At 41.7% G+C, this 14810-nt stretch overlaps 1 protein-coding gene across 1 annotated transcript; it reads left to right on the top strand.

Annotated features, from left to right (window-relative positions):
• The first annotated feature begins 5988 nt into the window (after positions 1-5988).
• Positions 5989-14810, top strand: LOC117760541. The gene is made up of 18 exons (XM_034583646.1): positions 5989-6381; positions 6926-7091; positions 7188-7340; positions 7417-7577; positions 7744-7920; positions 8008-8146; positions 9090-9277; positions 9394-9535; positions 9731-9896; positions 10754-11030; positions 11375-11540; positions 11712-11864; positions 12319-12479; positions 12627-12800; positions 12912-13053; positions 13132-13319; positions 14242-14383; positions 14635-14810. Exons 1-18 carry the CDS (start codon positions 6007-6009, stop codon positions 14808-14810), a joined length of 3246 nt encoding a protein of 1081 aa, XP_034439537.1. The 5' UTR covers positions 5989-6006.

The following is a 14810-nucleotide window of genomic DNA, read 5'->3' as shown; positions in this document are numbered from 1 at the left end:
TCAGCACCTATCTCTCTGACCCCCGCCACATGTCGTAAACATTCCAAAGGGGGGGAGTCCGTTATCTTTAGAGTGGCCAGCCGCCATTTTGGAAGCACGCTCAGTCACACACACACACACATGCATACTCACATAATATCTTTATTTAGTAAGTACTATGTTAGTAATTTGTGTTTTTATACTTTATTATATTCATAATAAATGTTTTTCTTTCACAAATGTTTTTTCATTAATGTTGCATAAGTGAATTTTGCCAACCTCTACACTGTCAAGAACTCTATATCCTTCAACTTAGCTAACAATCTATATGGTAATTTTGGTTATAGTTATTAATTTAATTGTTAATCAGAGTTCCAAATTTGTAGTTAGTACTTTTATGACACTTAATCAATAAATTGGCTATCTTTTCCCTTCCTTTGAAGGGTGGTGCCCCGAGGTAACTTTAATTAGGGCCCGAGCACCGAACAGTGGGAGGCCCTATTGAAATTGTAATCAATTAAAGTTATTATTTAATATTAATATTTTTAATATTAATATTCAATATTTTATTTTGATAACCAAATTTATTGAATGCCGAAAGGCACACCATTTTATGGTATCGCGTTTAATGCATTATTGCACAACAATGGTTAGGGGCAGCCAATGGGCTAGAAATCCCCCACATTGGCTACTTGGAACTGGATTTTAAGGTGTTAGGCAAACAAAACCCCAGGCGTGGTTAACTAGTTACCAGAGAAGGATTCAAATCCCAGGAGGCACTATGGAATTGGTGTCCATCACCTGCAGAAAACAGTCTCCAGCTCATACTGGGTCAGCCCTATTTGAACCGTTGGATGCAAGTGTGCCAAATGATCTCCTTGCCTCTCAAGCTCTGTTCAAGGTGATAAATGGCACTGCATTCAGCCCTGTCACCAATGTAAGGACCACAGAGGTAACTCTAGCCCCCACACTCAAATTGGCAACTTCTTCCAAGCTGAAATAATCAACCAGCCAGACTGCATCATTGGGACTATGGGAGAGGAGAAATCAAGGGAAACGGTAGCTACCATGGTTATTTAAAATGTAAAGGAGAGCCAGCTGCCAATAAAGCCCTTGATCTTCCACCCTCACAGCTCAGGAACAGGAGAGGGTAAGGTCCCTCTTGCATAACTATCAATCTATATTTTCTTCCCATGACTGTGATTTGGGGTGTACAAAACCTGATTGCTCATGAAATTCCCCTCCTAGATAAGACAACTGTCCGCCAGCGGTACAAGCATATCCCACCCTCTGAATGTGATGCTGTCAAGCCATACTGTATGTTGAGCAACTTCTAGAGAGCAAAGTCATTTGTGAAAGTTGTAGTCAATTTGCCTCTCCAATTGTGGTAGTGAAGAAGAAAAGATTCTACTATCAGGCTTTGTGTTGATTATCGGCTCCTGTACCCCAAAACTAGAAAGGATGCTTTACCCCTACCTCGAATTAAGGAGTCCCTTGATGCTGTCAAGGGCCTGCTGATTTTCCACCCTGGACTTACCCAGTGGGTAAAATCAAGTTCTTGATGCTGAACATGATAAGATGAAGATGGTGTAGCAACTGACCTCATAAAATCTCTATTGTAGCAAAGTGGGAAAAATACAACAAATATTGCTGAGCTAAGATCATTTCTAGGCTTTGTACCATTACAATCTGTTAATAAGACAAACAAATGTACATTATAAAATTATTTTTAATTGTATTATATATAACCTATATATAGTCTTCCTGCACCGTCATCATCTCTTCCTTGAGGCAGCCGATTGCTTGGACCTGTTCACAGAGGAGATTTGACAGTTCCTCCTCCCACTGACATTTAGATTTTTCTTGGTCATGATTAGCCTGGGTCAGTGAAATTTTGATTTTGGAGGTCTCCTCCACCTGTCTGCTGAGGCATGCCTTAGCCTTCTTCCTCCTGTCGGATTGAGCAATGAGCTCTTTCTCCAGTTTTTTAATTTCTAGGCCAGTATTCCATTCCAGCTTGATATGATTGGACAGCCACCAATACCGACGGCTCTCTCATGGTTTGCCTGGGTTACTTGACAACCCAAATGCTGTAGCTGATTCGTAAGCTCAATCTTCTGTTTCAGCAGTACAGATAAGTTTGTCTCCTTCTCACCGATCAGTTTAATGAGTTCTGGCTTGGTGAGTTGAGGGTTGGCTGGGGTTGGCACTAATGTGTTTTTAGATCTCTTTTGAAAGTTTGCATTCTTTTTCTTGGTTTTCGCTGGAGACAGTTTCTTCATTTTCCAAGAAGCCTGTGCTTTGTTTGTCCATGCAGACTGTCTGTGAGCTGAAACAGCATTTGCCACTGATGACAGAAAAGGCAGAGATACGTTGTTGTGTGGTTTGCCTTGGTTGTAGTCTTGATCCTGGTAATTATAGCCTGGTCCCAGGTTGTCGCCTTGATCCAGGTGATAATAGACTGGTCCCTGGTTGTTGGCTTGATCCAGGTGATGATAGACCAGTCCTTGGTTGTCGCCTTCATCCGGGTGATAATAGACTGGTCCCAGGTTGTTGGCTTGATCCAGGGGATGATAGACTGGTCCCTGGTTGTCGCTTTGATCCGGGTGATAATAGACTGGTCCCTGGTTGTCGTCTTGATTCGGGTGATAATAGACCGGTCCTTGGTTGTCACCTTCATCCGGGTGATAATAGACTGGTCCCTGGTTGTCGGCTTGATCCAGGTGATAATAGACTGGTCCCAGGTTGTCGGCTTGATCCTGGTAATTATAGCCAGGTCCCAGGCTGTCGCCTTGATCCAGGGGATGATAGACTGGTCCCTGGTTGTCGCCTTGATCCAGGTGATAATAGACTGGTCCCTGGTTGTCGGCTTGATCCAGGTGATAATAGACCGGTCCTTGGTTGTCGCCTTCATCCGGGTGATAATAGACTGGTCCTTGGTTGTCGCCTTCATCCGGGTGATAATAGACCGGTCCTTGGTTTTCGCCTTCATCTGGGTGATAATAGACTGGTCTCTGGTTGTCGGCTTGATCCAGTTGATAATAGACCGGTCCTTGGTTGTCGCCTTCATCCGGGTGATAATAGACTGGTCCCTGGTTGTCGGCTTGATCCAGGTGATAATAGACCGGTCCTTGGTTGTCGCCTTCATCCGGGTGATGATAGACTGGTACCAGGTTGTCAAACTTCATCCGGGTGATAATAGATTGGTACATGGTTGTCGGCTTGATCCTGGTAATTATAGCCTGGTCCCAGGTTGTCGCCTGATCCAGGGGATGATAGACTGGTCCCTGGTTGTCGCCTTGATCCGGGTGATAATAGACTGGTCCCTGGTTGTCGGCTTGATTCGGGTGATAATAGACCGGTCCTTGGTTGTCGCCTTCATCCGGGTGATAATAGACTGGTCCTTGGTTGTCGGCTTGATCCTGGTAATTATAGCCTGGTCCCAGGTTGTCGCCTGATCCAGGGGATGATAGACTGGTCCCTGGTTGTCGCCTTGATTCGGGTGATAATAGACCGGTCCCAGGTTGTCGCCTTCATCCAGGGGATAATAGACTGGTCCCTGGTTGTCGGCTTGATCCAGGGGATGATAGACTGGTCCCTGGTTGTAGGCTTGGTCCTGGTAATTATAGACTGGTCCTTGGTTGTCGCCTTGATCCGGGTGATAATAGACTGGTCCCTGGTTGTCGGCTTGATTCGGGTGACAATAGATAATAGGTCCTTGTCCTTCTTGTTTGCCTTTGTGTACAGACATTATAGTTGTAATTCTATATGTTCACCGTACAAATATACGTTGAATATTTCTTTCTTCTTCTTTCTTCGGTCTATTTAAGGGTAGCAACCAGCATCAAATGGCATTTACTTCCTTTCCCAAGCCTTCATAAGCAAATATTTAAGAGATCAAAGCAGAAACAAAGATCAAAGCATAAAAGGAGGACAAAACAGATCAACAAGCTCCAAAGGACAGGATCCTTTGATCTGTTTTGTCCTCCTTTTATGCTCTTTCTGTGACTCGATCTGAGGGGACTGCTGCTCGTCTCTATCACTGCTCTGCTGCTCGTGTACTCTCTGATCTGATATGGATGAGACTTGGCTTTGACCAAAGTGCTGAACAAGCTTAGAATGTAAAAGAACATAAAAATAAATATAAAAACGGATAAAAAAAACACAAAGCAATAAAACATTAAACATCATAAATAATTGAGAATAAAATATTGTATGAGAACAAATAAAATCAAGGTCTCAAACTCAGATTGAATTGAAAGCTAGAGAGAAGAAGTGGGTCTTCAGCAATGTTTCTATGCTCTTAATGGTTCTAATGTGAACAGGTCAGCTGTGAGGGGAAACCACTGCAAATTTCCAGTTTGGTCTTTTATGCTGCAGTGGATTGGCTCGTCAACCAAACACTCAGACCGTGTCCTAAAAAGTGACATGCTATTTCTACACCATGCCATGACAGCTTGTTTGTGTACACTACTGTACACATTCAATATATGTATAAGTACACTGAAACACTGCGTATGTTTTGCACACAGTGACGAAAACTCAACAAAGTTAGTGCATAGTATACTATGCACTAACTTTGTTGAGTTACGGGAATCTAACTAATCTAACTAATCTAACTAATCTAGTTAACCCTGCCTCTCTGAGCTCCAGCTGCTCTCCCTTAAAAGAGGACCAGTTCCCCAGAGGACCATCCTCCCTCTGTCTGGTCCAGGAGAACTGGACCAGAGGAGGAAACATGTTCGAGGCCACACACAGCAGGGAGCTCTTCCCGTCTGTGGATGCTGCCGGGTACACGCTCACCACGGGCTTCACCAGCGGCTTCACCACCGGCGTATCTGACGTTTGACAACACACATGCACATGAACAGCAGCTCTGCACTTCACAGTCTGATCCTGGAAACACCTCATCGATACTTCACAGATAGATTCAGCTGCTGTGCTGCACGGCATCGTTATACATCACATATATCATCAGAGCGACAGTCACAGCCTTTCAACTTCATTTGATCATAGATTCATATATTTATATATTTATCACTATTTCTATCATATTGTAAATGTGTGTACATATTCTATCATTTAAAATACAATGAAAGATATAAATATTACAGGAGTTTGTTGCTAATACACACAAAACATTAATGGTCACATAATTTGTTGTTTATTACAAAGTGTGAAGGTGTAACTATCTTTAATACTGAGACAGATATATACGATTTGTTTATACGTATTCATATATACGTATAAAAATATCAATTTTATGTCGGTTGAGTACTAAATATTTATAATTGCATTATGATGTATTTACACTGAAATGTTCCCTCATAACTTTTAACAAATTCTACATCAAACCAAATATAAGTTGTGGTACAAGAAATATTAAAGTCATATTAAGAATATTATCATAAAAGAAATATTTGGGATATAATGAAAAAACATTTGTCTACTGACAAACCTATTTATCTTGAATTTATTCCAAATATATTTCTCATTATTGTTTATACACAAAAATACACATTCACCATTAAAGGGTAATTGCATTCATCGGAACAACATCTTTAAGTTGAGCAAACGTTTCAGGTTTAAGAATGAGATGTAACGAGTCCGTCTCAAAGCGCTCGGGGCAGAAGGTTCGACGGACGCTCATGAAGCAGTGAATTTATTTCAGGAGCGAGGAAAGAAAACTCCGATTCTTTCTGCAGCAGCTGCAGAGAATCCAGAAAACGTTTTAGACTTTTTAGACTCTGAACAAACCTGAAGCAGAAAAAGAGGATTTGTCTGATGTGCAGCGACATTTCACTGTCACACGTTTGTTCATTTCAGAAAGTCTGTAAGAGGACGTTTGCCCTAACGAGGAAAAATCAAACATGGTTCAAACTCTTTTCATCACATTTTCAACAATGGAACCAGTGAAGGGAAATAAAAGTGTTTCTTACCAGTTACAAACAATTTGGTTTCTACTACTGCTTTAAGTTTCCTCACATCTACCCTGACAAAGTCTGGTTTGTTGATGGAAAGGAAGGCATGGGTTATCTGTCAATGGTTACACAAGTACAATGTCAGCACCTTTGTACAGACTTTGTACTGATTGTTTTATTTGTGTTACTGACCAAAATCAAAGGGTTGACACTGGTGTTACACTGGTCAGAAGAGAAAGTATTGGAAAACACAGACCTTCCTCCCGGTGCTGCTTTGGCTTTTGAAACCATGTGGCTTTATGATTTTTTGCTCAGTTTCGACCTTAAAGGGTTGTTTCTGTTCCTGTTTATTTTTATTTTAATCGCAGATTTCATCAAACACAGGAATCCACCAAATTATCCTCCAGGACCGCCTGGTCTGCCCATTGTGGGGAATTTCTTCAGTATGGGCAGCAAACATCCACACCATTATTTTACCAAGGTACAGTATACAGGTTTCAACTTACACAGCTTTTAAGTTATTTAAGTGTTCAAATATTAATAAATATCATGTAATCTTTAAAACAGACCCATTCTTACACATTTAAACTTGGTTGTTATTAATTGAATTAATAGGACATATATATATTCAGTTGAATATTCGTATTGTTTCTATCAGGAAAGTGGCATATGTGCTTTATAACAACATGTATAACTTGGTCAAACAACTGTAAATGTACCTTTAATGTACACACACACACTTCAGGAAATGTACTTTACATTAAATTGCATTTCATTTAGCTGATGCTTTTATCCAAAGCGACTTACAGTAAGTGCATTCATCCATGACGGTACACACACAGAACAACAAGAATCAAGTAAGTACAATTTAAAACAAAATTATAATTTAGTTTTTACCTGTTAATTTGTTCTTTTTTTGTAAAAATTGTTGACACGTTGTCATTGTGCATTGGTGGGTTTTGTATTTAATTTAAATAGTGAAAAAATGTTTGGCTCACCTGAATCTTTCCCTCTCATGTCGGCAGCTGGCTAATGTCTACGGGAACGTGTTCAGTGTCCGCCTCGGGGGGGAAAAGATGGTGTTTGTGACTGGGTATAAGATGTTGAAGGAATCCATACTGACACAAGCTGAGAACTTTGTGGATCGACCACACAGTCCGATGTTTGACAGGATATGCAAAGGCGGCTCAGGTGGAAACATCCCTCTCTTTCTTTTGTCCAGTGCAGAACAGAAGTGACTTCCCGCAAGTTGATCACTCTTTTATTCCTCTGCATGCTTGTGTGTAGTTGGTCTGTTCATGAGTAATGGTGAAACATGGAAGAAACAGCGGCGTTTTGCTTTGTCCACCTTACGCACCTTGGGTCTGGGCAAAAGTCTCATGGAGCAGAGCATCTGTGAGGAGATCCGGTACCTGCAGGAGGAGATGGAGAAGGAGAAAGGTGGTTAAAATGCAGCATACAATAAACTCATAATCCCACATGAGGAGTTGTCCTAACATGGACTCCTCTCTTCCAGGGGAACCTTTCAGCACAGCAGGCCTCTTCAACAACGCTGTATCCAACATCATTTGCCAGATGGTGATGGGAAAACGCTATGAGTACAGCGACCACAACTTCCAGACCATGCTGACAAATCTGTCTGAGGTTATAAGGCTGGAGGGCTCCGTTTGGGCTTTGGTAAGTCAATAACACACATTAAGTTAAATCATTGCCAGAGAGGACGCTCTCTGGTGGAATTGAGGGGGTCAATTCTCCGTAACCAGGAGGCCTACGTCTCTGGTCAAAATTTCAAAGGTGAAAGGAAATGTTAACTTTGTTCCCTCTGCTGTTTTCTTACATGTAGCTGTATGAATCGTTCCCCAACGTGATGAACTACTTGCCAGGTCCTCACAACAAATTATTCAGCCACTATATTGACCTCCAAGACTTCATGAACCAGGAGTTACAGAGGCACAAGAAGGACCTGGACCACAGCAATCCCCGGGACTACATTGACACTTTCCTCATTGAAATGGAAAATGTACGTGGCCAGATGTGTTTTACGTAGAGTTTTAGCCCTCTCTCTCAAACTGCTAATCATTCACCGCTATATCCACTCTCTGAACAGCACAAAGACACCGACCTGGGCTTCACTGACCCTAATCTGATTATGTGCTCTCTGGATATGTTCATGGCCGGAACAGAGACAACTGCCAACACATTGCAGTGGGCTTTGGTTTATCTCATCAATAACCCTGAGATCCAAGGTAGGTCACATGCAAAGATGCATAGAAAGCTGTGAAATAGGAAGGAAACTGAAGTTTGCATCTATCCATACTTAGTAACTTGCTAATACTTATTAATACAAACATCAGCATACGGACACACTGATACACACAATGCTAACATGATCATGATATGCAGGAGTAATGATACAACTTCTTTGTTTAGGTTGTTAACATGCTAACATTTGCTAATTAATGCAAATGTGAGGGTGATGGACTAAAAGATTAACCTGATAATGTTGCTACTATATATATATTTTGATTACCAGACAATATTGTAACCATCCAAGGTAGACTTACAACAAGCTACAAGCTTGTGAAACGATGTTATATGCTCCTGTAGAAGACACAAGTTCATATATCAACTGCGTTATAATAAAAACACGTTTTATTTGCAATGTCAAGGAGAAGCACTACACGACCCACAATCCTGAAGTATAATAGCAACCTTGCTGATTGGTGGAGCTCGCTGTTACTATGGAAATGCTAACAACAACAACGAATATAATGTTGGCTTAACTTGGCTACAATCTGCAATAATCAGATCGTTCATCTTTACACTATGTTAATATACTATACTCTATATTAAACACTATATATATATAGATAGCTAAAGCGGTGTTGAATGATAGGAACTATTAATGTGACTTATTTTATTTTTCAAAAACTAAATCAAAACCCAAGGGGATTATTGATGAGAGCTCTTAAATAGTTCAGATAAATGATTTTCTCCGTAGAAGAACTCTTCATGAAGCAGGGGCAATAAAAAAACAAATGGATTAGGAGTAGCTAATATATATGTGTGTCAGTGGCAATCTAACAGACATGAAGACAGGATCAAGATGTTTGATGGCCGACCGAGCATACAGTTTTTAATGTTTCCCCCTTGCCATAAGCTAAAACCATTCATTTGATGAATTTTTAGAAAAGGTCCAGGTAGAGATAGACGGAGTGATCGGACAGAGCCGTCAGCCCACTATGGCCGACAGACCCAACATGCCCTACACTGACGCTGTCATCCATGAGATCCAGAGGATGGGAAACATTGTTCCTCTGAATGGACTCAAAGTAGCTGCCAAGGACACAACAGTGGGTGGTTACTTCATACCTAAGGTACATTGTCATTTAAAGTCAGAACATTACATCTTTATATAAGAAAGAGAAATGAAATAAGTGAGTGTTGTTGTTGCAGCATTGCTTGGTGTTAACCTATGAATCGTGTTTTTTAGGGTACGTCCATAATGCCCATGCTGACCTCGGTGCTGTTTGACAAGGATGAGTGGGAAACTCCGGACACTTTCAACCCCGGACACTTCCTGGATGCTGAGGGAAAGTTTGTGAGGAAAGAAGCTCACCTGCCTTTCTCTGCAGGTACACCATGCAGATTAACCTCCATTTTAAACATGACCCAGAATATACATCTTGTGCTCTTACACCTGTGTGTGTGTGTGTGTGTGTGTGTGTGTGTGTGTGTGTGTGTGTGTGTGTGTGTGTGTGTGTGTGTGTGTGTGTGTGTGTGTGTGTGTGTGTGTGTGTGTGTGTGTGTGTGTGTGTGTCACTCTTCAGGTAAACGTATGTGTCTTGGAGAGGGCCTGGCCAAGATGGAGCTGTTTCTGTTTTTGGTAGGTTTACTGCAGAAGTTCTCTTTCACGGTTCCTGACGGAGTAGAGCTGAGTACAGAAGGAGTTACTGGAGTTACTCGAGTGCCGCACCCCTTCAAGGTTCATGCCAAGTCTCGCTGAATTAGGCGACATCTCACTGAACCGTTTTCCACTGAATCAACGCGTAACAGGACAAGACGCAAGCAAATCACAGGAGAGACAGCTCATTCTGATGCTTTCACTGTTGTATGATCATGTTCTTAAGACCTGCTTAGTCTCTCTGCCTGTACATTTAATTCTGTGTGATGGAGTTAGTGATTTGTAAATTTGTAGTGATTTGTTGATAGTTTCAGTTTAAAATATGTTTGCTTTTGTTTAATTTAAAAAAATCATCAATTAATAATAGACTGACAAGGTAATAAAAATGAATTTAATTAAATGAAAAATAAATTATTTGATAATTTATTGGTTTATGCCACTGAAAAAAAATCTCCCCATGAAAAAGCAGTTTCACATACGTAGAAGACACCGACAATGATGTCAAGAGAGTTTGAGGGCGGCTCGCGCTCCGCAGCGATGGTTTCGGCGTCTGGTCTATTTTTTTCGCTCGCCGCCAGCGTATCGCGCCAGAAAACACACTGGAAATCGAATTTCAAAGATATAAATGACATGATATAAATGATAAAATATGCATCCCATACTTTTTATTTTCCTGCTGTTCTCCTGGAGTTTCAATTTCCCCGAATTTTTCCCCCACATGATGGAATTTCCTCATCTGCCCATCCACTACAAGCACACAAGCAGACAGACAGAGACGGAAAGAGAGGGGAACCCCTACATTGAACGGAGCATACAACAACCAGCGGAGAAAGCAGAATCACGGGCTAACCGGGGCGGAGAAATGCGCGTCCGGTATGAACAGCCAGGCGGCTGCGCGCGAGATTTGACGCTGGGCGGCGCTGCGTGGCGCTTCGCTGCCGGTGTGAACAGCCCAATTGATTAACACGGGCGCAGAAAGGAGGCGGATAGCATTTTTTAGCATTTGCTCGCCAGTGTTCCTGCTCTGCTCCATGATGAGGGGGTATCATCTCTTTCTGTGGCTCGATCTGAGGGGACTGCTGCTCCTCTCTATCACTGCTCTGCTGCTCCTGTACTTTCTGAACAAAAAGGATTCTCCTAACTTCCCCCCGGGACCACCAGCTCTCCCTTTTCTAGGAAACGTCTTCAGCATCGAAGCCAAGCAGCCTCACATTTACCTCACCAAGGTAAGAGCAGAGCATCAAGACATTTAATGCAGTGGTTTTTTTTGGTGATTCTGACTTGAGCAACTTGAGCATGTCCTAAAGGAGGAATTAATGTCTCATTTACAAATTCTGTATATCTGAATTTCTCTATTTCAATTTTCAGTCACACAAGTATAGGGGAGTTACTAAAAAGTAACACAAAATATTTTGTTGCAACAAGATATTAAGCTTACTTATAAAATCAATGCCCCCAAAAAACTGATATTGAGTCACAGTGTTTAACAATATATTGTGCTGAGAAATGCATGTTACCAGAGTCACATGCTGGACAACAGGCCTCTTATTCTCTGCCTCTGCATCCACAGCTCGCTGATGTTTATGGGAATGTGTTCTGCATTCGTCTGGGAAGACACAAAACAGTGTTTCTGTCTGGGTGGAAGATGGTGAAGGAAGCTTTGGTGACACAGGCGGACAACTTTGTGGATCGACCCTACAGCCCAATGGTGAACAGAATTTATTCAGGCAACTCAGGTAAACCTGGATTATGTACATGAAGTATGGCAGTATTAAAGCAACACTATAGCTGTTTTCAGACATGAGCTCCGATAAATGTCGTGATGAAACCTCTGGAGTATCTCCTGCTGAGCTCTTACTAGGGGACTTGCATTTGCACTCTCACAACCTCTTTTCTCTGTGTCTCAGCAGGTCTTTTCTTCAGTAACGGGAAGGTGTGGAGGAGACAGCGACACTTCGCCATGGCCATGCTACGTACCTTTGGTCTGGCCAAGAGCTCCACAGAGCGGAGCATCTGTGGAGAGAGCCAACATCTGCAGGAGGAGATGGAGAAGGAGGAAGGTTAGCAAAAACAACAGGACAGGCACAAATTATAAAGTATAAAAGTACTTGCAGAGTGTAGCTTTTTTCCTACAGTCTACTTCATTATTAAGGCCTAGTCTAGGTTGTGGCATCGCTGCTGCTCTCATTGAAGGAGGTGGGGTCAAATGTTACCTGCCCGCTCTGATTGGATCAGCGGATCAATTCCAATCTCATTATTGATAACTAAAACATTAAAGAAAACAATATAAACATGTAATGCAATGCATTGTAAAAGGGTGTCTAGGGGATTAGGAGGTACAGGTATTTGCTGATATATGTTGTGAAAAGTGAAAAGTACAAGTAAAATGAATCTACTTAAGTAAAGTACAGATACATAGAAAGCAGAAAAATAGAAGTACAATAATGAAGTACATGTTCTTAATTACATCCCACCACTGTAAATACATAGACTGAAGACATTTCTTCTGTTCAGGTAAGCTGTTCGACCCTGTGCCGCTCTTAAACAGCGCTGTAGCCAACATCATCTCTCAGATAGTGTTTGGGAGACGGTTTGACTACAGTGATCACGACTTTCAGAGCATGCTGAAGAATCTGGCTGAGATTGCCTACTTGGAAGGCTCCATATGGGCTCTAGTAAGACGCCACAGCAACACAGACACTCGCAGATTTGTCACTTGAAAGTATTCAACAGAAAATATTCAAAGCTCGAGTGAGATCTTTACCTGCCAGTGGATAAAAAACAAGATGACTGAACGTGTCCCTTGTTTCTTCTCTAAACAGCTGTACGATGCGTGCCCTGCTCTGATGAAACACCTGCCCGGGCCTCACAACGGCATCTTCAGCAACTCCAAATCTCTGGAGGCATCTATCAGGAGAGAGATAGAAAGGCACAAGTTAGATCTGAACCCCAGCGACCCTCGAGATTACATTGACACCTTCCTCATAGAAGAGAAAGTACTGTGCTCACATTCTTGACTTAACCTCTATCGTTACGTACATGAACAGGGACAGAGCAGTTTTTATGAACTAAGTGTATGTGTTTTCTGTCTCCAATCTGGCTGACAGCACAACAGACGCAGTGAACAGGGCTTTGAGGAAGGAAACCTGGCTCTGTGTTGTCTGGATCTGTTCATGGCCGGCAGCGAAACCACCTCAAAGACCCTGCAGTGGGGCCTGATCTACCTCATCAAGAACCCTCATATCCAAGGTGGGAGCTCATTTCATGATCCCTATAGTGGCAGCTCAAAGAGCTAATAGATTAAAACTCTTTTCTTTCACCTTGTAGAAAAAGTCCAGGCAGAGATAGACGGAGTGATCGGACAGAGCCGTCAGCCCACTATGGCCGACAGACCCAACATGCCCTACACTGACGCTGTCATCCATGAGATCCAGAGGATAGGAAACATTGTTCCTCTGAATGGACTCAGAGTAGCTGCCAAGGACACAACACTGGGTGGTTACTTCATACCAAAGGTACATCTACTTGTAACACACAGTAACTACAAAGTCCCCCAAAAAAAGTAAAAGTCCTGCATTTAAACTCCTACTAAACAAAAGTATCAGCAAATTACACTTACAGCATGAAAGTAAAAGTACTCAGAATGTCCCTGTGAGTGAAAGATTACAATATCAGCATGTAAATACCATTTTACTGTTGTAGCTGCTAGAGTTGGAACTAGTTTAAATTGTGGTATTAAGTCCAGTAGTTTTGGCCCCTACAAAGAGTCACAAGTCTCCTGCAGGATGATGCAGGAGAGAGCAAATATGAGAAAATTGACTTCTACTCCACAAATTCAAATTTCCCTCAACTCTCAAAATTCCATTGTCTTGAAATATTGGATAATTTATACTGTTTAGGACTAACTTTTAAAAATCTTTTTAATCATATTTTAATCTTCTACGATTCTTTAAGCTCATATTTACTCTTAGATGTAAATGTAGTAATGTATGTAGAAGTATACAGGAAAAAAAGATTTTAAATGCTTAAGTACATTCTACTATACACAAAATGTAATGTGTAGTTTGTGAAATATGTTCATGTGCGAGAGCCTCCTAATGTTACTGTGATAAATCTCCTGACACCAGATGGAAATGTAACTCCCAGAAGAAAAGGGTTAGTTCTCCAGTTTCCCATTTTCAGTTTTTGTTGACTTTATACAGAAGCTATTTAGAGTGTGTGTTGACCAGTATTTACTGAAGACACTCAACTGACAAGATAATAACATCAAACATGGACAATAACTGAAGATTCCTTGAGGTCACAAACACATACACTATACCCATATAAGTTAAAGGTCTGCCTATGACAATCCTTTCAGGAGAGACCTTGTGATGTAGACATATTAAATCTATACAAATTACAACAGTTGATTGTTCAGGTTCATGTTTTGTGCAGGGAACCTCTGTGATGCCCAACCTGACCTCTGTGCTGTTTGACAAGACTGAGTGGGAAACTCCAGACACCTTCAACCCCGGACATTTCCTGGATGCTGAGGGAAAGTTTGTGAGGAGGGAAGCGTTTTTACCTTTCTCTGCAGGTTTGAAACTTTAATCAATAAATGTCCTTCAAGTTTAATAAAAGAACAGTTGAACCATATTTGCATGGAAGCACAGAATGATCAAACCAAACCTGAGGGCCACTGTAGGAGTCCTTAGATTGTTGCAATTTGAAAGCCCACCACTAGATGCTGCTAAATCCTACACGCTGAACCTTAAAGTGGTGCAGGAACAAAGTGATGCTGGCTGCAAACTGTGGGTAGATGATCAGAGTTGCGCTTGTCTTTCCCAGGAAAGCGGGCTTGTCTGGGAGAAGGCCTGGCGAGAATGGAGCTGTTCTTGTTCTTCGTCAATTTGTTTCAGAAGTTTCGTTTGTCCACTCTGGAAGGAGTTGAGCTGAGGACAGAGGGAATCACTGGAGCCACACGTACACCGTACCCCTTTAAGATCTATGCCAAGGCCCGATAA

The sequence above is a fragment of the Hippoglossus hippoglossus genome, chromosome 4 (genome assembly GCF_009819705.1).
Source record: "Hippoglossus hippoglossus isolate fHipHip1 chromosome 4, fHipHip1.pri, whole genome shotgun sequence".
Taxonomy (NCBI): domain Eukaryota; kingdom Metazoa; phylum Chordata; class Actinopteri; order Pleuronectiformes; family Pleuronectidae; genus Hippoglossus; species Hippoglossus hippoglossus.
The sequence above is the reverse complement of the archived record's forward strand: the minus strand, read 5'-3'. Positions and strand labels throughout refer to the sequence as shown.